Source organism: Pelmatolapia mariae, linkage group LG16_19 (assembly GCF_036321145.2).
Source record: "Pelmatolapia mariae isolate MD_Pm_ZW linkage group LG16_19, Pm_UMD_F_2, whole genome shotgun sequence".
In the NCBI taxonomy this organism is placed as follows: domain Eukaryota; kingdom Metazoa; phylum Chordata; class Actinopteri; order Cichliformes; family Cichlidae; genus Pelmatolapia; species Pelmatolapia mariae.
Window position 1 is genome coordinate 14708564 of NC_086241.1, and position 26614 is coordinate 14735177.

At 39.3% G+C, this 26614-nt stretch overlaps 1 protein-coding gene across 1 annotated transcript; it reads left to right on the forward strand.

Moving 5' to 3' along the window:
- kcnj3a (potassium inwardly rectifying channel subfamily J member 3a) lies at nt 1–25964 on the forward strand. The gene is made up of 3 exons (XM_063499176.1): nt 1–1546; nt 2536–2752; nt 23356–25964. Exons 1-3 carry the CDS (start codon nt 869–871, stop codon nt 23949–23951), a joined length of 1491 nt encoding a protein of 496 aa, XP_063355246.1. The 5' UTR covers nt 1–868; the 3' UTR covers nt 23952–25964.
- The last annotated feature ends 650 nt before the right edge of the window (nt 25965–26614 follow it).

Genomic DNA, 26614 nt, shown 5'->3' on the forward strand with positions numbered 1-26614 from the left:
GCATCACTGAAATCGTGGAAGTGCGCAGGAGCCGAACAGGGAAATCGAAGGGAAAGAAGGATTTAAGCAGCCAAAAGAGCATCTGGTGGATCTCTGCCGCTGAACTATGAGAATCCAGTCGATATTTCTCTAAGAGAGGGGAAAGGGTGCCCGAAAAGAACCAGGCAAACAGCGTCGATGCGCGCAGCAGCAAATGACGACAGTGGGACAGTGATTTTCTTCCTCCAGCTCGTCATTTTTTACAGTCATATACTTGGGCGCAATTTATCTTCTATGTGTAGAGATCGCAAAGGAAGGACTGGAAACCGAATTATCTCCAACACAGCCGCAAGTGCGCAAAGAGCGTTTTCATCTTGGAAACCGTTTCCACAGACTAATTACGCAGAGATAATTGTCTTTTATAGACCACTTAAGGATTTTGAACTTTCCTGTGAAAACTTACTTCGTGAGTACAGTTTTGAACAAGTCGATATAGCCCCCCAACCTTCACTGGCGATGAGTAATCCACGACGCTGCAACTGATAAGCCTCTAAAACCTGGACTGCGACTGGCGCGTTTGGATACCTTATCCTGTGCGTCGCTTATTTTATTTTATTTTTTTTCATATGGCTTCTATCTTTGGGGTTTGTAAGCTGGTCGTCCATTATTGATATTTCATGGCTGTAGAGTGTAGCAACAGTCGTGTGTGGCGAAAGAGGACGATGCAAGTCTAACTCGGGAGAAGACATCGCACTTTTATCGCCTTATTTCCCAAAAAGGAGACATTGCGCACGGGCACTAACGACTGCAGCAACTAAAAGCCAGACTTTAAAAAAAGAAAAAAAAATATTGAATCATTTGTTATTTCTTTCGCTGCTGTCATCGTAGTATGTCTGCACTTCGAAAGAAATTTGGGGACGATTATCAGGTAGTGACCACCTCATCTAGCGGGTCTGGATTCAATCAGCCTCCCCCAGAGAAAAAGAAGAAGAGGCAGCGGTTCGTGGACAAGAACGGGCGATGTAACGTCCAGCATGGGAACCTGGGTGGTGAAACCAGCAGATATCTCTCAGACTTATTCACAACACTAGTAGATTTGAAATGGCGCTGGAATCTATTTATTTTCATCCTCACCTACACAGTCGCTTGGCTCTTCATGGCCTCTATGTGGTGGCTCATCGCGTACATCAGAGGAGACCTCAACAAAGCCCACAATGATAAGTACACTCCATGTGTGGCCAATGTCTATAACTTTCCCTCAGCCTTTCTCTTCTTCATAGAGACCGAGGCCACGATAGGATATGGTTACAGATACATTACAGACAAATGCCCCGAGGGGATCATTCTCTTCCTTTTCCAGTCGATCCTCGGATCGATCGTCGATGCATTTTTGATCGGCTGCATGTTTATCAAGATGTCTCAGCCCAAGAAAAGGGCCGAGACTTTGATGTTCAGTGAACATGCGGCGATTTCTATGCGAGATGGAAAACTAACTCTCATGTTCAGGGTCGGGAACCTGCGTAACAGCCATATGGTCTCTGCACAGATCCGCTGCAAATTGCTAAAAGTGAGTGATGATGCTTTTGGGCTTGTCCCCAGTGTTTCTCATAGTTCACCTCATGAGTTGTTTAGAAAACTGATACAGAAAGGCCTACACACTGACATTTAAGCCTACTCCTAACTGTTCATAGGACCGCGAGGCATCTATTGGACAAATCCTCATTTGTATTTCCAAATTTCATAGACTGCAGTGGATGCACGTTACACCACATTTGTGACATAACTCCAGGAAGATCATTACCTACCCTAAATCAAAACACAAAAGGCATATAGTTTCCAGGAATTATAATACAATTACAAAAAGAACAATAACAGTAAAAATAATTTGGCAACTTTTTCCAAGCGGCCTGCACCTTAGTAATAACATTGTGTGTCCATGAGTTCATTTCTCTACACAAGAATATTCTTATTTGTCACTTCCCATGCCTTTTACTGCTTTGCTTCATAAACACTTTCCATAATATAAATGTACATCCACTACCATAACAACAGACAAGAGTATGCTGACAATACAGCAAAAACATTGCAAAAAACCCTGCAGCTTCTATCACATTAAAGACATATACACCACACTGCAACAACATCCATGTTAGTAAATGATGATTTTTGCTTTGCTTTGTTTATTTGTTTTTCATAGAGGCAAATAAGCCTTTTTCCTGTGTCTAGTTTTCATATTCTGACACGGCAGGTGAGTTTAATGCAGGTGAATCCACTTTGATCAAGTGGATCAAACTGAATCCAGTTTATTTAATTACACATGTAAAGAGTCAGTGACACCTCCAAACTATGCTAAAATGGATATTCTTAGAGCATGTGTCCTTCTTTTGACTTAATTTAAGAAAATTGTAGTAATTTTCCTGATAGACTGGTTGGATCTGATTGCATATAAAATGTGAAAAGCTTACACAAAGGCTCTTGATAAGCTGTGGATAGCTGTCTTACCCCTTCCTTCTCTCTACTGAAGAGTTCTCTGTCACTTTCTGTATGCTTCTTTAGTCTCGCCAGACCCCCGAAGGCGAGTTTCTTCCGCTGGATCAGCTGGAGTTGGACGTGGGTTTCAGCACCGGAGCAGATCAGCTCTTTCTCGTCTCACCACTCACGATCTGCCATGTGATTGACACCAAAAGCCCCTTCTACGACCTCTCCCAGAGGTCCATGCAAACAGAGCAGTTTGAAATTGTGGTTATATTAGAAGGAATAGTGGAGACCACAGGTGAGTAACAGCAAACATGCATTTTTGTTGGCTTGCTCTGGTGAAAATGACAGCCTGTAGCCTGTTTTACTTCAAGTCATAGCTGCAGTCTACATCTTCAGTATAGGAGTATGTTGGATTGTCTTTTTAATGGTGCTGAAGTACTTTGATGTGTTTATGTAACAGAAATGGATAATATTGAGCTTCTTCATAGGTGTTAATGGTTGACATCCAAACGGACTTGGTATTGACCTCTTGATTGCAATTCATTGATTTTTATTTCTCTGGCAAACACACAGAGCTGCTAATAATGAAAGTGGTTGGCATTTATAAATCACTGATGATTAATTTTGTCTGCAGGCTTTAAATGAATTTTAACACCTTGTGTGCTTTGAGAAGTTAAGTATGGCTTAAAATTCTGCCTAAGTGCAGAACACTTGAAGCTCTAGCAGGTCACCGTTTTGGTTTTACACCTTTTCTTTTTGTCATCTGCAGTAAATTCCACTCCTCCGTCTTTGTGCCTGAACAGCTCTTACCTCTTGGCTGCTGTTCTCAGAGGGCATAATAATTTGCTTTCTAAGGTCCCTTTAGAATTAGGGGAATTCCATTTCCACAAGATGAGCAATGCCCCGAGTAAAATTCTCCACCGTGGTCATTTTAAATTCGACGGTTTATTTGACACAGTTGCTATAGTAAGAGTGGGGCGAGCTCCCTCAGTGTTACAGAGTGAACACAGGAGCAGTTGTAATAGGCTGGTTCAGAGAAAACAGCATATGGAGATGTGACAGGGAAGCTTGCAGGCCAACACTGCAGACAGTAATTAGCATAGACATTCAATTCCTGATAGATAATCATGATAGCAATTTATTGCAGTTGTATCAAAGATTGAGCTCACTGTGACCCTCCAGCTCAGGGCATGCAGTATTTATGATTCGTCATTTCACTGGCACGTTGCATAGATGAAAGTGCGCTGCACATTATTATGTTGTGTTAATATATTGCAGTTTGTATTATGTTTTAATATATTCCAGTATGCAGCATCTGTACAGACTTAATTCTGTGAAAGACAAATTGAGGATGTCTCATTATAAATTAAATAAATAATCACTAAAAATCTGGTGTAAAATGATCTAAATCTTAATCTTTCATCTTGCTGTGACTGTACATCTTTTGTGACTGTTGCACACTTGGCTAGACAACTAAAACTTGCTGTTTTAAGCAAGTGCGGCAAATCTGCAGTGTAGCAATGCGATAAAAATCGTCATTGTTATATTTGCAGATATTTATAGCGTTACGCTGTCGCTGAAGCATGTGTCATCACATCATCCGTGTGTTTTTTGGGGGATTGTTGTGCTCACGTTTGTATTCCACAGAAGTGTCTGTATGGAGGAGCACTTGCGGTTACGTGAAGTTGGTGGGAAGGGTGATGTAGAAACAATCTATAGTTAAAAATTGATGTACAGTGAAAGTCTAAATCCTCAGACGCTTTCATTTCTGGCCAGTGTAACTCTGTTTCCATGGCAACCTCTCCTTAAGTATTCAGGATTGCAGCACTGCACCTAAACTTAGATATTTTTTTTATTCTTATGGTATAGGAATCATATAATAATTTTGGTAATAAATTGGGTAAACATGTTTTTTAAACATGAATCTAATTTCCAGTTGTTGACACCACCTGGCATCAAGGAGACTCTCCTCTGAAATGTGAAAAGCAGACAGAGGCGTTACTCTTCCATAAAGTGCTTTCCAGAACAGGTGATACAGCAGAGAAAGAATAAGATGAAATATTTATGAGGCTTGGTGTTTACTAGTGAAGAAGCTGCCCAACTCCCCACTATTTTCTTTTCTTTCTCTCTCTTGTTATGCGTGGAAAAACACTGTCTGGAACACGAGTTAAAATACTCTCCAGATTAAAGCCTCGCCATCACTGGGCCGTTGGGCTTCCCACTAGATAATAACAGACACAACACTGTACCCTTTTTGACACACTAACCTTTCGTTCCTCTAGATCACACGAAAATATTTTGTCAGTTCTTTTTCCGCACAAAAGAAGAAAAGAAGAGCGTGAAGGAACTCAGAATTGTTCCATTTTGCTGTAACCTCAGAAAACCCCTACATTGTGCAAAAAGGCACAAGCTTACCCTCTTCTCTTTTAAACAAGAGCCTAAGGTGTTTTTAATCACTGCCTCAATGTGATACAGCTTCCAGATGAGATGTGTAGGTTGTCTCGTGGCATCCTATCTTTTTTTTTTTCCGCAGTAATACCAGTTGTGCTCCAGAGGATAAATTGCAGTTAATGTACTGTGCATGCTGCCAGAAGAGCAGACTAGCTTTAGAAAAAAACAGCATAGGCTTGTAGTAACAAGTTTTAGATGAGTTAATGGCGCTAACAGGAATAATGTCAAACAATCAATAGAAGCAACACACACCAATTTACTTCCCAGCAAGAAATTTTAGCAGTGTGATGGGCTACAGAGCAGTACACGTCAGGCTCTGTGTCTGTGTGTGCTTCATCCACCTATTACTTACTGGATCTCTGTAAAATAATACTCGGCTTAGTTATTTCAGCATTATTCGAGCACTGCAGGCCTGACAGGTGCTTGGATCAAAGAGGAGGAATTTATTGCAGCAGGAGTGGATAACAAGTAATGACTACAAACCAGCTAATATCTGATGTTTGCGACTCTGGTATAACTCCAATGCTTAATAAATACAAATGCATTTTGTTGTTTTAGAGTAATGATAACATTTTGTACATATGTGATTATACATTTGACATTAAATGCACAGTCTGTCATAGACTAAGACTGCAGGGCAGAAATATTTGCTCACTTTTAATAAGGTAGGGTCTGTTGGAAAAAGTGATTATTATATGGTTAAGCATTTTCTGTGCATGCTGGACTCTGTTTAAACTGGATGTGAAGATGCATTTCGAACAGTCAGACTGAAGAGTAATTAGGTGTGAAAAGCGTGGCTCAGTCACCATAGACCTGTGTCATGTGTCGTTATGTGTCTCCAAGGATCTCGCTGACCAATCGTGCTCTGATTTTTTCTACATCACTTCCGCTAGAAGGTCAAATTTATTGTTCGTCACCAGTGAAGCAAAAAATTTATTTAGCAAGGTTGAGCAAAAAAAACCCCTAAATGGCTCAAGATGTACGGGTTATTCCAGCTATTTAGGGTAGTGAGAAAAAAGACCACCACATCCTGCACTAATACATCCCGTGTACTGTTTTGTTTTGTCTTTTTTGAGGCTGTCTCAGAACACGATAGTATTTGCACAATTCATTTCAATTAAATTTTATTTATATAGCACCAAATCACAACAACAGAGTCCTCAAGGTGTTTTATATTTAAAGGTAAAGACCCTGCAATAATACAGAGAAATCAGAGAACACTCTTCAGAGGACGTAGGGTCTAATGAGTCCCAGAACAATCCTGGCAAGTGGTCTAGTGGCCGTTTACACTTGCTGTCCATTTGTGATTACTCAGAGTTTGTCTCATAGAAACTGTTAATATAGCAAGACTGCAACGAACCCATCCTGCCTACAGTCTCAATTTATTTATCTGATAATACATATAAATATACATAAAGCTTCAGATTGTCGTTTTTTGTCTTTTTTCATAACCAAAGATATTAGTGGTCACGTTATCTTTTCTCTTTATTTACTACTAGAATTAGTTAGCAGTATACTATTGATAATGGAATCAACAAGAAAGATTTTTCACTAAAAAATTTGAATATGCAAAATTAAAGTCCTTTTCAGTGAGTCTCAGATGAAGGCAGAGTAAGCAGATGAGTGACGAGACTTTGGATGAGGTGCTCTGGACAACCTGAAAGAGGTGGCGACAGGGACGAGAGGGATGTCAGGACAGCTCGAAAGGGAGATTGACAGATCGCAAAGAATTAAAAGAACAGGGACGGATTGATTTGGACAATGTGGGCAGATAAATCATTGGAAAAAAGTAGTAAGTTTACAATTTGGATGACAGTGTGTGAAAATAGAAGCGATGAAGAAAACAGGGCAGCAAGAATAGCCCATATAACCACAATTGATTTTCCCCACTTGGTGACACACCTGCTGAGGAAAAAAAAAAAAAAAAAAAAAAAAAAAAAAAAAAAAAATATATATATATATATATATATATATATATATATATATATGTATTGGCAACTCCATACTCAGAAACATGAAGCTAGAAACTGTGGTGACAATAGCTAAGTATATTCCAGGGGCAGAGCAGGAGACACTGAATCCAATTTAAAACTGCTGGCTAAGGATAAACGTAGATTTTCTAAAATTGTAATTCACATTGGCAGTAATGACGCCCAGTATGGCCACTGAAATTAATATAGAGATGTTGTATAACTTTGCCAAAACAATGTCAGACTCATGTCAGATAGAGGTTTTTTTCTGGTCCCCTCCCCAGTCTAACTTTTTATGACGTGTATAGCTGCATGCTGTCCTTCAACCTCTGGCTGTCTAGATCATGTCCAGAAAATGATGTGAGCTTTATAGACACCTGACAAACTCTCTGGGGAAAACCTGGTCTTATTAGGAGAGATGACATCCATCCCACTTTGGATGGTGCTGCTCCCATTTCTAGAAGAATGGCTGAATACGTTAAACTTCCCCAAAACCCGACATTCCAGAATTTGGACTGTAAAGCAGACTCGCAATCTTACGCTCCTCTCTGCAGCTTCCCTTCTATTGTCATCCCTCCAAAACCTCATCCTCACAGAGACTGTGACTGCTCCCAGATCAGCTACAATAGATCAACACAAAAAATTACATTAAAAATGACTTTTGAAACAGCACTAAAAAGCAAAACAATGAAATATGGTTTATAAAACATTAGATTGCTCTCTTCTAAATGCTTGTGAGTAAATTATTTTATAATTGTTCAGTTGTGATTTATGTTGCTTTACAGAAACCTTGCAATGGCAGGAATAATACATTAGTTTAAATGAATCAAACCCCTCACATTATACTAACTGTTAAGTGTCTTGAAGCATAAGCCCAGGAGGAGGAGTGGCAGCAATCTTTCATGTTAGCTTACAAAGACCTAAAAGGAGTTATAATTAATTTGAATGTTTTACTCTTATATATCCAATCAAAAACAAACAAAAACATAAAAAATGTTTTCTTTGTCATTTATCATCTAGCTATGCCTGACTCAGGCATTTTGTATGACCTATCTAACTGAATTTGAAATCATTCTCAATAACACCCCACCATAGAGCCACCAACACCCCACCATAGAGCACTTTGCTCTCAGATTGCAGGCTTGTGGTTTTCAGACATTCTCAAAGTAGAATAGGAGGTAAGGCCTTCAGCTACAGAGTTCCTCTCGTTTTCTGTGAAGAACTGGCTCAGTATGAATTTGGGAAATGGACAGCGTCTCTACTTTTAAGATTAGACTTAAAACTTTTCCTTTTATAGTTAGGGCTGGATCAGGTCACCCTAAATCATGGCTTAATTACACTGCAATAGGCTCTGTCGGGGACTTCCCATGATGCCCTGAGCATTCCTTCTTCTGTCACCATTTTTCACTCATGTGTTTCTACACCACCTTTGCACTTTTGCACTCTCTCCCGGCATTAATGTTTGACTCTGTATCTCTGTGCTCTCATTTTTGTTTCTTCTCAACCTCCAAGCAGTTGAAGTAGATGGCTGCCCATCCCTGAGCCTGGTTCTGTTAGAGGGTTTTTTTTTTTATGTTAAAAGGGAGTTCTTCCTTCCCACAGTTGCCAAGTGCTTGATCATACACGATCATCCTTTAGAGTTTAGCTCTAGTTGGGCAGGGTCCTTACCTTGTGATATTAAACACCTTGACATGACTCTTGTTGGGGCGATCGTGGCTCAAGAGTTGGCAGTTCGTCTTGTAATCGGAAGGTTGCCAGTTCGAGCCCCGGCTCGGATAGTCTCGGTCGTTGTGTCCTTGGGCAAGACACTTCACCCGTTGCCTACTGGTGGTGGTCAGAGGGCCCGGTGGAGCCAGTGTCCGGCAGCCTCGCCTTTGTCAGTGCGCCCCAGGGCAGCTGTGGCTACAATGTAGCTTGCCATCACCAGTGTATGAATGACTGAATGTAGTGTAAAGTGCTTTGGGGTCCTTAGGGACTAAGTAAAGTGCTATACAAATACAGGCCATTTACCATTTTGTTGTGAAGAGGCAATATATGCATAAAACTCAATTAAAAGAAATTGCATAAGGAGGAAATGAAATGTGTCAGAAAATATTCTACTTATGAACTTACCTCAAATATGAAATTATTTAAGAATAAATGAACAAAGATACTCTGATCGTTTTCTATAAATGCTTTTGTTAAAACATTTGCAAATTGTTAACTTGCAAGGCATATAATCTGATTGCAATACCTTCTCCTGGTCTGCAGTACGGGCTGTATAGTTTGATGAACGTGCAACCACTGATGGAGAGAAATTGAATGTGAGGAAAGATCATGGTTTTGCTTTCATACAGAATAATTTTTAAGTGGCTTGAACAACAAGATATGCAGGATGCAAACTCTAGTGTCAAAGCCCTTCACTTTGAATCCTTCCACTCAACCATCCACTTAAATTACCTCCAAGATGTGGTGAAGAACTGAACCAGCCCTTTCTTGAAAAATCTGTTTATCTGTTTTAAAATGAGTGTCACATATAATCACAGGTCAGAAAGAACATATTTTTCGAGAAAATAATTCACATTAGTTTTACATAAATGTAGTTTCTACAGGCTGGAACTAGGATGGCTGTAGCTCAGGAGGTAGAGCAGGTCAACTACAACTCAGAAGGTTGGTGTTCAATCCCAGACTGCTCCAGTCTGCATGCTGAAGTATCCTTGGGCAAGATACTGAACCCAAGTTGCTCTCCAGTGCTTTCATTGAAGTGTGTGTGAATGCTAGATAGGAAAGTGGAGCAAGTGGAAACGTGCTATAAAAGAACCAGCTCATTTACTATTTGTGCTAAACAAGTATAGGCATCAGAGTATAATACAGGCACCAGACGGAATATGAATGTACAGAGCTGCTTTTTAAAAAATCTGATAGCTAACCCTGTTATTTTTCTTTTTGACATGATTTCCAGTATGACTCCCGTTATCTTTTACCATATAATACCTTGAATCACACATATTGACTGAAATCATACTCTTCATGGGCAACAGTTTATCTCATACCAGACAAAGTAACAAGTAAGTTACTGAGAGCCAGCATACACAATAGCAGGGCCCCAAACCCAGCCCACCTAAATACAATGCAGTCACACTTTTTTCCTGGTATGACATGCCGCACGTCTGCTGTTGTGCAGCACAGCAAATGACAAGTATTGTTCTAAATATATATAAAAAAGTTGATCTTGCATGTCAGAAAAATAGAAACAAATTGTGATATAATGACATATTAATAGCGCTGCAGGTCATTTTCACTGTTCTGCTGCAGCGCGGATGGTGACCTGAGTTTGACTTGCCAGATGAATCACAACTACTACATGCAGTCTTAAAATACATCAGAAGTTTAGATAAGTGTCCCATTAACACCAGTAATGCTGCTCAGCACTACGAAGGCTTAAATACCGAGCCAGAGGCAATCTGTTCGTTAGTGGAGGTGAATCTTGAGAGCTCAAAATAAACTGTAGCTGCCAGTAACAGACGTTTAGGTTGCTGTAGCCATGAAACTCATTAGTGTGTTGCAAATAAATGTATTTCATGATTTCCACAGCACTCCTGTGTGAATGCTGTGTTTTTTTCTTTCCCACGGAGCTAATGTGCATCTATGTAATTTAAGACCATGCACTTTTCAGATTAGAGACGTAATAAATAACGATAAACAAGCTAATGATTTATTTCGCGGGGCCTCATTTTCATTACAGAAGTGAAAGTCAGCACATTAGTCTGTCCCTGAAATTTTGTATTATGTTTTCAGTCTAACATGGCGGCAAAACAGTGTTGAAATCTTCGCAACCTCTGAAAAGTGTTTCTAAATTCACTCATCGGCTATGAAAAGCAGTGATTCATGAGCATAAAGTGTATCATCAGCATAAACCCTTTATCTTTTCAGAGAGATGTGACTTTCATGCAAATGTGTGGAGTGTGATCATTATACTTGTTGTGAAATTCATAGAGTGCTGCATATAAGTCATATTTAGAAATGTTTTTAAGCACAGTTGCCAAGGTTTTTCAGGATTTATACTTCATGATGAACTCAGCGCTCTTAGTCGTCATTTAGTTGGTTGGATTGCTTTTTTTCTTCTTCTTAGTTTTCACTCAGATTTTGCTTCATGCTTCTGGTGACGCATCACTTTTGTACCGCGGGCACAAACGCATTCAGCTTACTGCACTAACTAATAATCTCAGTGTTTCGAAATGATTTTCCTCTGTGTCGTACACGAAACACTGAATCACGCTTCATCTCTTGATTTGGTTCTGAGGCCAATAATGAGGCAAATTATGGGTAAAACATCAAAAGCACTCTCTTTTCATCGATTAAGTTGTGCATCGATTTGGATTGTTTGCAAAGGTTTCTTTCGGCCCCCTCTTTTTCATACTGCTACAAGGATTTGTCATGAATTACTGTTATGGAATAAAAAATAGAATAACCCAGCTATCTGCTCATTTTTTTTTTTTAAATGAGTGTAGGTGGCAGGGGTGGTTGCTTATAGACTGGAGCAGCTACTAATGTTTATTCATGTGCTTTTGTATGCATAAATACTGTATAAATACTGACTGGAGAGATCAGCCCTGAATAATGAATCTTCTACCTTCAGTTTGTTGGAACAGCAGTGTGTCTGTTATAAATGAAGTTTGTGTTTGGGCATGCGTTAAAGTTTTAAAACACGATGCAGAAAATATTATCATTTGGATTCGTCTACATAAACAGATGCTCGAGATTTATCATCAGATTGTGGAATCAGTAATAAAAAAGGAATTAAAAAGGCTTGGCACTCATTTTATGTAAATAAACAACAATGAATACTGATTTGTGTGGAGGAAAAACTATTAAGTTATATAATACGGATGTCATACCATCAATTAAGTTGTTGTGCAACAAATACACATACTTGGAAAATGAAATTAAGAGTAATAATCACTTTGATGTAGACTCTGTCTAGTGGTAAAGCCAGCCAGCATAATTAATTGGGAACATTCATTGCCACTGATTAGCAGAGCAGCCAATGTCATGGCTTGATCTGTGCTTTATCATCAGCAGCAGTAATTGAAATGAACACTGAGACCTTTCTTTTACGCCAGAGGCCTCACAGTTTCATTCATATGAGCAAGAGGCCATTGCCCCGGAGGTCTGGGGTCACCTGATGTCAGTTACAGACGCAAACCCCGTTTATGAGCCAGCTGTGAAAGATCAGAGGAGCTGACCATAATTCATTTTGAGCCATTAAAGCGAGAGCATGTCCTCTCATCTCAGTGTCATGCTCCCTGTCTCGGGCCTGCGGGTCAAAGGGTTAAAGTGGGTTCGGTGGAGAAGTTGAGAGTCGCAGCTCAGGTGAGAGCAAGGCTTTCCAATTAAATCTAACGTGCTCAGGGTGAGAGCTCCTGAGAGAGGTGTCTGTCCCTGCAGAGATCCACCTGTGCAGCTGAGGAGATAAACCACGTGTTGGATGCCTTTCAGCTTTCTTGTTTAAATATTTTCAATGAGACTTTCCTATATAAACTTTACCTACAGTATAGCTTCACTTTGCATTAATATTTAATTAATTCAATTGTGTTTTTATTTATGTATTGTATTTCAAAAGCCACTTTACTGTAAACTGCTTTATTGTACCTGAGTAAAGAATCAGGTTTTGCATGTATTTCTCACTTAAAATGAATAACTTCAAAGATCTGTAGCTGTGATACATCCAGTTCATCCCCAAGAAAAAAGAAATGACACAGAATCACAAAGTTCTATATAAATTTAATGCAATGCGTCACACTAGTCCCACAATAAGAACTAACTTTATGAAGCAAACCATTTTATTCATTTTATGAGAATGTCAGAGAGGTGTTGGTTCAGCTAATGTCTGAGTCTAGATTATGCTGTAGTTGCACTGGATTGGGTAATTGGGTTTTATTTGCAATATATTTCACTCCATTACAACAACAAGAAAAACTGAAGCTTCATATTCATCATAGAAACAAGTCAGAGCGTCTTGTAGCCTAAGCTTTATAGGCATCAGACAGATTTATTTCAAAGCTGACTTGCTTATTTTATATTTAAAATGTGTTCAACGTATTTTGTCCAACACCTGTAGCAACTGCTGCTCTGCACAAATGCGTTTCCTTCATGTCGTATCGTGACATTAGCATTGCAAATTTTAGGTAAACAAGGATATTCTAGGAAGATGTGTAAGATTAACATCTTATGGCTATTGCACATACAATAATTGCTCTGGGGCTGAACCCCTCATAACGGACATTGCAACGAACTAGCTATGACATACCGGATTCATTATCCCTTTCAGATGCTGCCATCCCAAGGGGTGAGCACGGTAATTGTGTCTTTAGGGATTTGTCAAGTCTCTGTTGGATGGCAATAAATCACTGGTAGAAGAGGTGTGGTGGCAGACCTGGAATGAACCTGCGCGATGAAATAGCAGTACCTCAGTTTTTGCCTCTACTCCAAGTGCGAGAAATAACTGACTTGGTTTGAGTAGCTGTTGTCTCTGAGAAGATGCGTGCGCCACTTTGTTGTGAGGACACTTCTTTTTGTTTTTTGATTAATAACACAAACTGGAGACCTCAACATTGACATGACTCCAGCCATAATAGAGGATAGACACTCAGGGCAAGTGTTACGTTGTTATGTTGCGCTCTGCTTGTTTAAGAGGTTATCACCCCAAAGAAGGTTGTGATGCACTCGCAGCATTGATTTGCGGAGCTGTGACCGTCCCTGAAGTGCAGGTGAATCAATCCCGAGGCCTAAACACAGAGTCCCATGAACATGTTGTTCTGAAGGCTTGTCTTCTTGCAAGGCCCTCCTCTGGGATGTCTCTTTCTATTTTTGCCGCTCAGACATGGTTTAGTTTACTGGAATAATGCGCTCTCAAGCTTAAGTGACAAACTTGAAAAAAACAATAGGGATTCTTTACTCCTTTTTAATACCATCCAAGCGAGATCTCTTAAGGCTTGAAAATCCCTCTTTTGTCTGCCCCCCTCTTAGCTGTAACTCCTTTTCATGACTTAAGAAGATTTAATAGTGGCGATCAATATGAGATTATAGCTTCTTTCACTCATTCAGTCTGTTTTAAGGAAAGAAATTGGCTTTCAGATCGTTTCTGAACTCAATATACTTTATAATGAGAAGCAAATCTTTCATATTCTCAGCTGGTGTGGACACCTACTCAGTGTGATTTCTCCTGTATGAACAATAAAGGTTGTTTGGCCTAAAGGAAATCCATTGATTGGCATTTTGCTCAACTGCGTCCCTTTATGACGGTATCAGCTTTGCCTTCATTTGGTAATATGCGCTCTTCTGGCTGTGTTAATGGCCCTCAGCCATATGTTCCTGTAGCCTGCCCGACACCCCACCTTGTGTGGAGATGCTTGGCAGCCCCGCTCCTATTCCTTTTCCTTCCTTCCCTTTCCAACAGCCTCCACACTCAAGCAATTGCCACAGCATCCAGGCTCTCCCCTCCCCCATAGCAGTGCACTTCCCCTGCCTTTTCCCTCCATCAGCTTCCTTCTTGTTCTCATTGCTGAGCCCCGCGCTGTGGGGCTGGAATAGAATCTGAGAGCTGCAAGCAACTTGAAGCCATCTTCACAAAGGGATTACGCACTAAAACAGTATTTAATGAAGGGAGGGGACTTATTTGCATCCTTGAAAAGTCCAACTGTGAAAAACAGGTCACTGAATGCTTCTGGATTTCTCTACAGTTTACCAGTTGATTGTGGTCACCATAGAAACAGCTGATCAGGACTTGTGGCCGCAATAGCACTATCACTATCACTATCAAATGAGAAATTTTATTGTGTTGCAGGAAAAATTTAATACTATAGTCAAATTTTACAAAAAAAATAGCTGTGACAAACTCTAAAAACATGTTATTCAGACCTGTGAACTGCACTTCTCTTTCTTCAGCAAGCAGATATGGCATCCATCGTCATCATCCTCTGATATTCTTCAGTTTTTCATGACCTAATACAGACAGGGGAATGCTCCTCCCTGATTTCATTGAAGAACAGAGCAGTTATTATGAATTAATTGTTATACCTCGTAATCGCGTGTTGCAGACAAAGACATGATGCGGATAGCCTTGGCTGCAGCAAATGTTTGACAGGAGCAGCGCACAGATAAAAGGCTGAATCTTGAATAATGTTGTGTGACCGTGCTCTGTGTGTGCAATGTCCAGATTCGCATGCTTGTTTTTGCTAGCATTTTTCTCATACATAACACTTGAGCTGTTTCCACAGCCGTGATAGACTGTCAGGGGACTTTGCTGACAGCACTGTGCTGGTGTTTGTGTGTGTGTGTGTGTGTAGAACCATTTGAGTGACTGAGTGAAAGGGAGAGCCAGACAGAGAGCGAGCGAGGGATAAGGAGGTTATTTGTGATTTTGTCACTAAATATGAGGTTGCAAAGAACTCTTTGACACCCACCTTCCCTTTTTTTTTTTTCTTCTGACTAGCACTCAGATGAGAAGTCATTTGAATAAACCTTCATTTTCACATAGCCGTCAATTTTGATTGTCGTTTGCCGGGTGGCTGTGGGTTGTTTAATCATACAATAGCTCTGATTTATTTATTTGAAAATCTAGATCGAGACTCTGCCTAGATAATTTGACAGAGCTGAAATTAATAGGCCTCTGCTCTCACGTCTGCCCCTTGACTCTACTCTGTCCTCAGTGTGTCAAGTGCAGATTTGCAGCGGTGAATTTTACAGAGCCGAGTACCAAACGGATATGATCCTGCAGCTTTTCCAACCTGGATAAGCTTCTTTTAGACCGTCGTGTCTGTGAATACCACTTGTTTTTTTTTCTTGTTTTTTTTCAGCTACTATCAAGAAACACTGGCAGGCTGCCTCTGAGTTTACAGTGCTTTTCTGTTCCAGTCACCAAAGAACCCATTTTATCTTTGCTGTCACTCCGCTTCACTTTGTTAGCCCAGAGAAGAAGCTAGCTCTGTCTTATCACAAAGTGCATTTATTTAGAGTCTCAAGCTGAGATGGCTTTCTGGGCACCTAAATCTCAAAGCTTATTCTTGACGCAATTTCCTGTTCTTCTTTTTTTATCATTCCATTGTGGAGTCAGTCGGTGAAATATTTTAAACATAGTGCAGATAGGCCACAGACAGTCTCTACAGCTCACTGCTCTCTACTAATTTCCGCAGGGTTTTGCAAAATACCTGTGAGTTGATTTTCAAACATGGTTGTTGCTGAGATGACAAAAGAAAATCTTACCACGTAACACATCTTTATGCTCGTTCTGTTTTCCATGTTCTCTCCTCTCTGAAATCTACTTTTAATGAGCTACATTTTTATATCTGTGCAACATTCCTGAGTTCAGCAGAGGATTATTCAAATGTTATTCATGCTGTTACATGAATATTACATATCATGTGAGCCCTGTTTTGAAGGGGGGGGGGGGACCTTCTGATGGGGTTTCATACTTTGGCAGGATTAAGATACACTTTGGCCCCAAAATACCATATATCACACAGACTGTGCAATGTAGGCATACTTTTGTGAATAGAGAGATCCTTAACCTCCCAGGTCCTAGGAGGTTAAGGACATCACATTTTGGGTTATTTAGACCAAAATACTCAATTTTGCTCTACAAGGGTCTGATATCCACTTACGAGGACATTATACTGCTAGTGTTCTACCAAAATTTTAAACGAATATCCTCATATGTGGCTCTTATTTTTCTTAAAAACAAAAATGAGGTTAAAAAAAAAATCTGGTAATTCTTTGTTTTTACATTCATCGGGCCCCAATATGCCCAAATATCAAAGAGAAATTAAAAATGCATGCTGTGGAAGAGTTCAGGTCTTAAGAGGTTAAAATGGTTTTTAAAAGTTCACAGGTAATAATACTGGTTTAAATGTTGCAGTGATTTGGGAATGTATATTTTTTCTTAAAAAGCTGTGCAATAACAGTCAGCACTAAGTAATATCTGTGACTTTTACTTTAACTTTCAGATTTTTTTCAAAAAACATACACTGGTATGTCGAGGTAAAATGGGAAATGATTCTCATCTGAAAGAATGTCAATGAAAACTGAAGAGAGACGCAGTTTTTACCCCTGTTTCAGCAACACATAATAAAGTAAGAATTAAAGCATGTAACAGATGGACTTTTACGTCATGATTGCACAGCTTTCCTGTTATAGCACAGCGTTGTTAAACAATTAATAATCATTCAATTTTTGACTTTGAGACAGCTGAACCATGCATTCATTAATTAAATTTTTTACCCCTTAAGTTTGTTATAGTTGCTTCATTACATTACCAACAATGACATCAGTTCACAGCTGTGGAGATGGAAAATCTAAATCATCTTTAGCTCTGTTTACTATGTTCAGCAGTCAGACGTTAACTTTGTCTGCGTTTTGATGCTCGGTGTTCAATGTAGGACTTTTGCTTCTACTGTTGTATTTGCAGTGTTGGGAAGGTTACTTTTAAAATGTATTCCACTACAGATTACAGAATACATGCCCCAAAATGTATTTTGTAACGTATTCCGTTACGTTACTCAATGAGAGTAACGTATTCTGAATACTTTGGATTACTTAATATATTATCATGCTTTTTACAACTACATGAATGTACTATTGCTGTGTGATTTATTACTATTACTGAAGGTCCGAACCGTGGTAAAGGGATCTCTGGCTAATACGTCGGGTTCCGTGTCGGGCTGGTAGCCGAAAAATAGCTTTACTTTGTTGTCTGGGTCAAGTTTGCTAGCGAGAGACAGAGAGAGGCGTTGAAAGGCTGCTCCAACGGAACTTATTGTTTCGGAGGAAAACACGAACACAGTGTACAGTCGAGTCTTAATAGCTTACTTACAACTGGGCTCGTCAGGCACTCTTTTTGGCTGCAGTGGTTAGTATTATATTTACATGCTTCCAGCTCCCGTTTCTGCTCGGTGACAGCTCGCACTTTTCCTTTTTCTCCCTCCTCGCGCTCACAGACACATAACGGGTATGGCAGTCCATTCTCCCTGCAGCCCATGAGGCTACATTCTTTAGGGCTATGACTGTAGCATTCTGCCTATTAGCTTAGCACAACAACAACAACAAAAAGGCGCTCTCTGACCCAGGAAACATTGGGAAACACAGAGAGTCGCAGAGAGCGCGCGTCATCTTGTAACCATGGCAACCGTAACACTGCCGCCTGGAACAACAGAACGTAGCTGTCAAACAAAACCCAAACAGTCCTGACCCGCCACAATATGAAACAGGAAAATACCACCGTGTAATCCATTTATTTCAACAAAGTAACTGTATTCTAAATACCACCTTTTTAAATGGTAACTGTAACGGAATACAGTTACTCATATTTTGTATTTTAAATACGTAACGGCAGTACATGTATTCCGTTACTCCCCAACACTGTGTATTTGTCTTTAGTCGAACGGCTAATTTTACTGAAGGACTTTGCACTTCTTGTACCACTCACTTAGGTTAATTGAGGGACTGAAAGCAGATAATAATTTGATCCGAGTCTACCCTCTTCCTTCATATGTTACCTGCCAGCATAAGTGCCTTTGAGGTGGTTCAGTAATTTGCAACAGCATTATCGACACACACACAAAATCAGACAAAAGGAGAGATACATTTTTTAAGATGTTGTAAGTCGATAACAGAGAGGTCTTCCTCTGTGAAACTTGTGTATTGTTGATAAAACAGCCAAAAGACCCTGATTTGTCTTCCAGAGAATCTGTAAGAGGGGTGTTCAGAATCTCTTATTGTGGAGCACTTTATAGAGAAGAGCCACTCCACAGAGGATTTGAAATATACTGGTATTGCCTTATACAGAGTCGCAGAGGGGAACAGATAACGATTTACTGAAATTAGAAGTGTAATGGATCCACACAGTTACAAATTTCTCTCCTAATGGGCTGAATGAGGAATTGCCTCTTTACCGATTCCAGTGATGTTTTTTTCCCCACTTAGTTTCTTCTGGCTTCTCTTTTCTTTAACAGAGTTGGTGAAACCTGACGGTTTTCTGTTTACATGAACTGAAGAATGAACGAAACTGATCACAGGTTGAATTATTGTTATTATGATTATTAGTGTAATTAATAAATCTGTCAGTCATTGTGTCTCCTCAAAAGACAGTTAAAAAATTCTACATATTCAAATTACTTTTTTTTATCATAAAAATCATAAAAAGAAAGAAAAATCGAAATACTGGAAAAGCTGGAAAGCGCTATTTTAGTAATTTTTGGATTAATAAATTTCAAACATTATGTTGACTTTCTGTTTTTTCTGTCATGACTCATAGAGGTAGGTTAAATTATTGTTACAACATATCATTTTTATGCCTCGATGCTAACGACAGCATCAGCTATGGCTGGAGGCATTATGGTTTTAGATCCCCCATCTGTCCATATGTGATCATTCTTAAATGTCCCCTGAATTTACTCAAGTTTTTTTTTTTACTTCGAGTGAAGCAACAATTGATTAGAACTGATTGGCGGTGAAGGTCAAACGTCATTCTCACTGCGATTTCACAAAACAACTTTTGGGCTGTAAATGTGAAACTGAAATAATTTCACATAAATGTTTGATAGGATGAAATAGTGAAGTGAATAAGTGAATTTTATCAACTTCATTGTGGCGCGATGATCTTTTTTCACCATTATTAAATGCTATAACTCAGAAACAGAAGGGGAGATTGTGACAATTTAGTTTTACATTTTCGCAGATGCTGAAATGGTGGCTATAATATTTGATATCCACCTATAAATTTCTCTCAGAATGTACATATTTTAATAAGAAAAGATAATTTTTTAATAATATTTTAATCAGGAAAGCCATGGATGTTAACTGCAACTTGTTCTTTTTGAAGTAATGGGGTGAATAAAAATAATCTGAATTTCCCAGAAGTGGTTAAAAATCTATGTACCGTAGTTCCAGTGGTAGCGACTCAGTATAACTGGGAAGCCTATACAATATCAAGCACACAGTATAAAAACCGTGACTACAAAATTATTTTAGCTTTCACTTTTTTGACATAGGTTTACTGATGTTACCAACACCTCTAAGTTTCAGTGACAACACTGTACACCACATATCAGAGGTGTTTTTTCTCCCCCTCTCTGCTGTGACGTCCTGCTGTTGTTCCCAGCAGCACAGAGCACAACAGATATGTTTATTTTTGTTTGTTTGCTTGTTGTGTTCTTTTTTCTTTCTTTTTTTTTAAACCCCTGCTTTGCGTGTGTTTATGACCTGTTCGTGTGATACAGAACGTGCGTGCCGCAAAGATCATCCGAGGGAAACAGTGCAATATTCCGCCCGAGTGATGGATGAAAGGGGATGAGTATATTGCTCTGCGCTTTATTAAAAATGACATTTGTATTATGAGTTTTGGGCTTCGCTGATGAGATGTCACCAGAATATATGTTTTCCCCACTTCACCAAAAGGCAGGCACTTTTGAGCTGTGTGGTTTTGTGTTGTAAAAGGTCACATTTCAGTGACAATAAAACTATTCTGGTCTGGCTCTGGAGCCATACTGAGGATCTGAGCCTGTCCTCAATGGAAAATCCATTCTGTGCAGTTGGGTTGTGCATTTTTATTTATTTTTTTCATCTGTTGAGAGACTTTTGTGTTGTGTCACTGTTACTTTTGACCAAACTAAGCAGAGAAAAAGCTTTATGGCTGTCACATGCACACATTTCTACAGTTTTGTTTCCATAGAAACGCTGAGTTCTGGGCAGGCGTGTGTTTAAGAGTTACATAAGGCTTTACCAGTAATACATTGTACAATCCGATATGGGCATTCTCATTTGAGTAGATTTCTATTTTTAGCAATGATACATAGTAACTGTAAAAAAATATCTAAATGAGGTTTTATGGTTTCTTGCTGCTGCTATTTTAGGCTGTGTAACTGCACTCTGTTACTCGATCTAGGGGTGTCTCTCTAACTGATACGAAACTTCGATATACACAGCATAATGTTTAAATTTCCATACAAATTTGCAGTGTCTTGGCCTTACTGAAAGTCGAGGTGCACAGTTCATTATCACTGCTGTGTCTGTTATGGTGCGGCCATATGAATGTGGGCGTTGCAGAACAGCAGGTCTTTAGCAACACAATTGTACATATCTGATGCAACCGTGTCTACAATTATGCAATGGCTCAAGTATCCCTTCTTGAATAATGTATGGAATTTAAATCTATATTAATGATCATGATTAAGCCTGGTGCTATTGTTAGTTTTTGAAGGATGATACAGCGGATTAGATCATTGACATCAGAGAGGTTTCTCCCGTAGTGGGCTGAGTGGGTTGAGAGGAAGGGGAACAGGTTGAGCAGGGATTCGGCCCCAGGCCTGCAGGGTTCATGGGTTTCCAGAGACAGAGGTCTTACAGTAACTCCTACACCATCTGCAGGGCCAATAGAGTGTTATTAATAGATGTAAGATGACGCTATTTGGATTTTGTTTTTACTGTAGCAACCCCTTTCCCTCCTTTGATTTAAAAAATAATAATTATGAACCTCTAAAGAGTGTTGTAGTCTTTTAGATATAGTATCAATGTCCAATTAGCACTGAGTGAAATGTTTGATAAAGAAGGTGCAGCTCATTTGTGGTGGTGATTAAGCAGCTGTCAAAAGCTATAATCTGAAAGCATTTTCCACCAGAATTTTCTCACAATCGGTGTTTGCACGCCTGTTGATGGCGACTGTGTTTTGGCTGGCGGAAATTTAACAGGTTCACTATGCAGTAAGATTTCCATTCAGGCTTAACTCTCTATCGCTCTGGCCCTACAGTTCTCATTAGCTTTGCCCACTTTATTCACTGTAGCACACTTGCATATGCCCAAAAGGCTCGGGGACTTTGAAGCAATAGTGCAGAAGTAATACACTGAATACCCTAAACGCACTTGATGTTCAGTCTCTCGCACATCTGTGATTGTGTACAGAGCTGTTATCAGTGAATTATTTTATGACCTTGGGAATCAGGCGGAATCGCAGATGCTGCTAGTTTCGATGATGACATCCTCGCAATCAGCAGCAGTGTCTCACTGTGAATAAGCGCTTCTCTTAGTTTGGACCCAAATGTCGCTGCTAGAACAATATTAGTTTGGTAATTAAAATGTGTGATAATTATGAACCGCAGTTGCTGATTTCCTGATGGATTTCAACAAGTTTTAACATGAATGTCCCAGCCATTCAGCTGTGTGAAATGGGGGGTTTTTGCACCGATATAACCAATTTAGTATTTTGTTCAAGATGTAAACCTAATTATAGTTTTTCTGCACTCACTTTCAGTTAGAAATTAAAATTGTTTATTCAGCGGAATGTTAACTATGCTAAGATAGAAAAGGCTTTCCTGTAAGCAGGGGAGTGTGACATAATGCACACACAGCTTTGATAGCTACTGCTGAATAATGACGATGAGTAATCACTTATAAGCATCCAATAACTTTGGATGAAAACAAATGTTTAATGCTGTTTAATTCAAACCTTGGGATTTTTCTAATTGCATTAATTTGTTTCTGAGGATGCGAGGGGAGTTTTAAAGCAGGATTTTAATTCCCCAGTGAGGGAACATTTATTCCAAATGTATAATAGTCTGCTATCATGTGCCAAATTTGCAAGGCATGGTTACAAGTACACACACAAGCCAGACACATGCTAATAAGGCTATTGTGGTTTAATTTGTAATCTCCAAAGGACAGAATTGAGCACTTTTACCCAAATTGTCACACTGGTTTTGGCTTAACAATGTCATGAAAAAGGATAATGAACATTTTTTTTGTCTGTATGTGTGTGTGTATGTGTGTTTTGCATAACATCTGATTCCCCTTTAATGTCTTAAAAAGAAATATTACTTCTATCTGTTGTAGTTGCTAAGGCGTGGACAGAGCTGTTAAGTAGAATAAGAGTGGATTTGAGGTCTTTTTTTTTCTGTATTTTTGTACTGGACTGCCATAAGTGAAGACTATGCTAAACCAAAGAGTAAATGTAATATTAATATGCATTGTACTCTTTGAATACATGACAGGTGCAGTGGAAGTTTCTTACTAATCATAATTTTTAATTAAAATTGGACTTTTGTAATTATTATTTTTTCATTCTTATAAAACACATGCGGCCAATTACTCAACTATACTTTTAATTAATGTTCATGTTAGCCTGGAAATTGCTCATAAACATCACATTTAGGAAGGGAAAATCAATTAAGCTTTTTATTTAGGCAGCTGGCTCTGTAATACAGTAAATGCTTATTCATTCAGGCAGTTTTGTTTGCAATATTGTTTGCTTTGTCATCTAAAAATGGCACTGGTGAATAACATATTGGCTCTTATGGAAGAGTGCCAAGCACATAATTAAATCAGGGCTCTGCTGTATAATAGTGGAGTCTTGAAATATTTCATATTTAAATTTTTGGGGTTAACTGTACTGTTATAAGTCAGTGACACATAATTTGTGAAACTTAAAGGGTCTTCTGTCTTTCCTTCACAGGAATGACCTGCCAAGCGAGGACATCGTACACCGAGGACGAGGTTCTGTGGGGACATCGCTTTTTCCCGGTCATATCTTTGGAAGAAGGTTTCTTTAAAGTGGACTACTCTCAGTTTCATGCCACATTCGAGGTGCCCACCCCTCCTTACAGCGTGAAGGAACAGGAGGAGGCCCTGCTTCTCTCCTCGCCCCTCATGGCTCCATCTCTTTGCAACAGCGGGGAGAAGAACAGCTCTCTGGACTGCTTGGAGACCCTGGAGGACAATGACAGCACCACCAAGCTGCCTACTAAGCTCCAGAAGATCACAGGGCGGGACGGCCTGCCTAAGAAGCTACTAAGAATGAGCTCCACCACCTCAGAGATGACTTACAGCTTTGGCGACCTGCCCATGAAGTTGCAGCGAATCAGCTCTGTTCCTGGCGTTTCTGACGACAAGCAGGGTGGGAAGGCCTCCAAGATCAGCACAGAGCCCATCAGTAAGTCAGTGGCGGACCTACCTCCAAAGTTGCAGCGACTGGCTGGAGGAGGGGCGGGCAGGATGGACGGACACCTGCCGCCTAAACTTAGAAAGATGAATTCAGATCGCTTTACATAAAGCAGGCAACATATTTTAACTTATGCCATCCACTTTTATTTCCCTAACTGAAGTCCTTGTACTATTCCTAATTTATTAATGGACAATATTCTTATATTAAACGAAATGTAGAATATGTGCACAAAAACCTTATATAAAGTATGGGGATGGAATTGAGCACATTTGTCTCTGGATGTAAGTGTACATGCTCTGATGAAAGACCTCTGATTTTTTTTGGGTTGTTTTTTTAAGGATGATGTACAATTAGCACAATCTGGCATGTAAGAAACAACGCATGTAGAACAGAATCTAAATAATTTCTGGCATGACATTTATTGATATATTATTTTACAAAAAGAATTTCATTAATGAATTTGCAGACGGTGGAACAATTGCACAAAGCCATATGATTTACAACATGGGAAACCTACATTACATGGTTCTAATTTGTGGTGACGACAGGCACATACATTTGTTTTGAGTTGATTGCTTTTGTTGTTTAATGTAAAATCGTGGCAATGTTATGTTAACTGCATGCTTCTCTTATTGACTTAGCTATACAAAGGTAATAGACAAAGATGTTTAGCCTTAACTATATTACCTTGTTTCCATTTTCATGTTTGTTCACAGCCGTATTTTTGGTATTTCATATATAGACTATTTTACCATGTGCGATTTTATGAATTTATTAGATGATCAAATACAAAATATGTTGCTAAATGATGCATTTTACATTTACGTAGGAGTGCATTATCAGCCTCATATGACCTATCGGAACTGGGCACAATGCTATACGAGTTTCACTTATTAAAGTAACACTTAAGTTGAAAGATTGAATATTTGTTCCTGATAAGCACAAAACAATCATTACATTATACCCTGTGATATTAAAACCTATTTATGGGCATTCTATTTTAAATTGACTGCTTAGGGCAGTAGTCTAGTACTGTGCAATCACTTTTTTCATTATATAACAGAATGCAATCTATAGTAGGCCTGTGTGGTCATACAAGACACTCCTTTAGAATTTCAACTTAGGTGTTACTATTTAGATTTACCGGGCCTATAAGAAAATCATAACCTTTGTTTTAGGGGCCCATAATATTCCTCCTCTGTGATGAAAGCAATAATATTATAATGACTATAATCTTTATATAGCCACAGGGTCTACCACAGCCCCATATTCATTCTGTTGACTGAATCCATGCCATGAAATCTGGTTTTCTCTAAATGCATCAAAGACATTGTATGATACCCAATCTCTTCAGGAATAAAGATCTAAAGTAACTGTTGAGCATCTTGCTCCTTTGACTTGATACAATGCATACTTTACTGAGTTGGTGAAAAAATGTCACCGTGTTAAGGGCGGTCAAAACGATGGAAGACCAAAACCATGACATCTTTACTGTTAATAGCTGACCTGTGTGGCTGCATCTACTGCCATGTTAATTACCCAAAGCTGTGTACGCTCACTGGCCACTTCATTAGGTACAACTATTCGACTACAAATGTCTAATCTGCCAATCGCATGGCAGCAAAATGCACCCAAATGTTCATCGAAATGATCAAAAAAACGTGCTGAAATTTTAACTTTGCATCAGAATGCAGGGACTTTGAACTCTGACGAAACTTTGACAAGACTTTGAATGTGGCATGATGTTTGTACTTGGATTTTCCCACTCAGCTATCTCTAGGGTTATGGTCCCATAAAAGAGAAAATACTGAGTGGCAGTTTTCCAGGTGAAAATACCTTGTTGATGCGAGAGGTCAAAGGAGAATGGCCATACTGCTTAAAGCTCAAAGGAAAGCAACAGCAACTCAAATAACCAGTCACTAAAACCAAGGTATGCAGAAGAGCATTTCTGAATGCACAGTCCAACGAACCTTGAAGCAGATGGGCTACAGCAGCAGAAGACCACACCGAGTCTCACTCCTGTCAGCTAAGAACAGAAAACTGAGGTTATAATTCACACCAAAATTGGACAATAGAAAACTTATGTGATGATTGTCTGTGAAGGTTCTCAGTCATCCAGGTCATGGTAATCTAAGGAAAGAAAAGCGGCTGGACTTCTTTAAGATTCAGCAGCAACACTCAGATGGTAGGGACATAATTTGATGTAAACAACATAAAAGCATGGATCTATCCTTCCTTTCAGTACTGGTTCAGATGTGATGATGTGGGAATATGTTCTTGCACACTTTAGGCCCCTTAGTACTGACTGTGCATCATTTTAAACAGACAACTTTAGCATTGCTAACATGTCCATCCTTTTATGATCATAATTTACCCATCTTCTGATGGCTGCTCTCAGCTGGATAACATGCCATGTCACAAAGTTTAAGTCAATTCACTGTACTCAAATGGCCTCCACAGTCATCAGGTCTCAATCCAATAGAGGGCTTTCGAGATATGGTGGAGCAGGAGATTCACATCAATGGATGTGCTGTAACTGTGTGATGCTACCCTGCCATTATAGAACAAAATCTATGAGGAATGCTAAATCCATGCCAAAAAGAATTAAAGCATTTCTGAGTGCAAAATCCAATTTTGCATGGAAAAGTGTACCTAATAAAGTGTCTGGGGAGTGTTCAGTTTGGCTGGTAATGTAACCTTTTCTTTTTAAATTTTGGAATGCTTTGACATTTGGGAAAATATGTTACTTTCCGAGTGTAAGATGAGACTA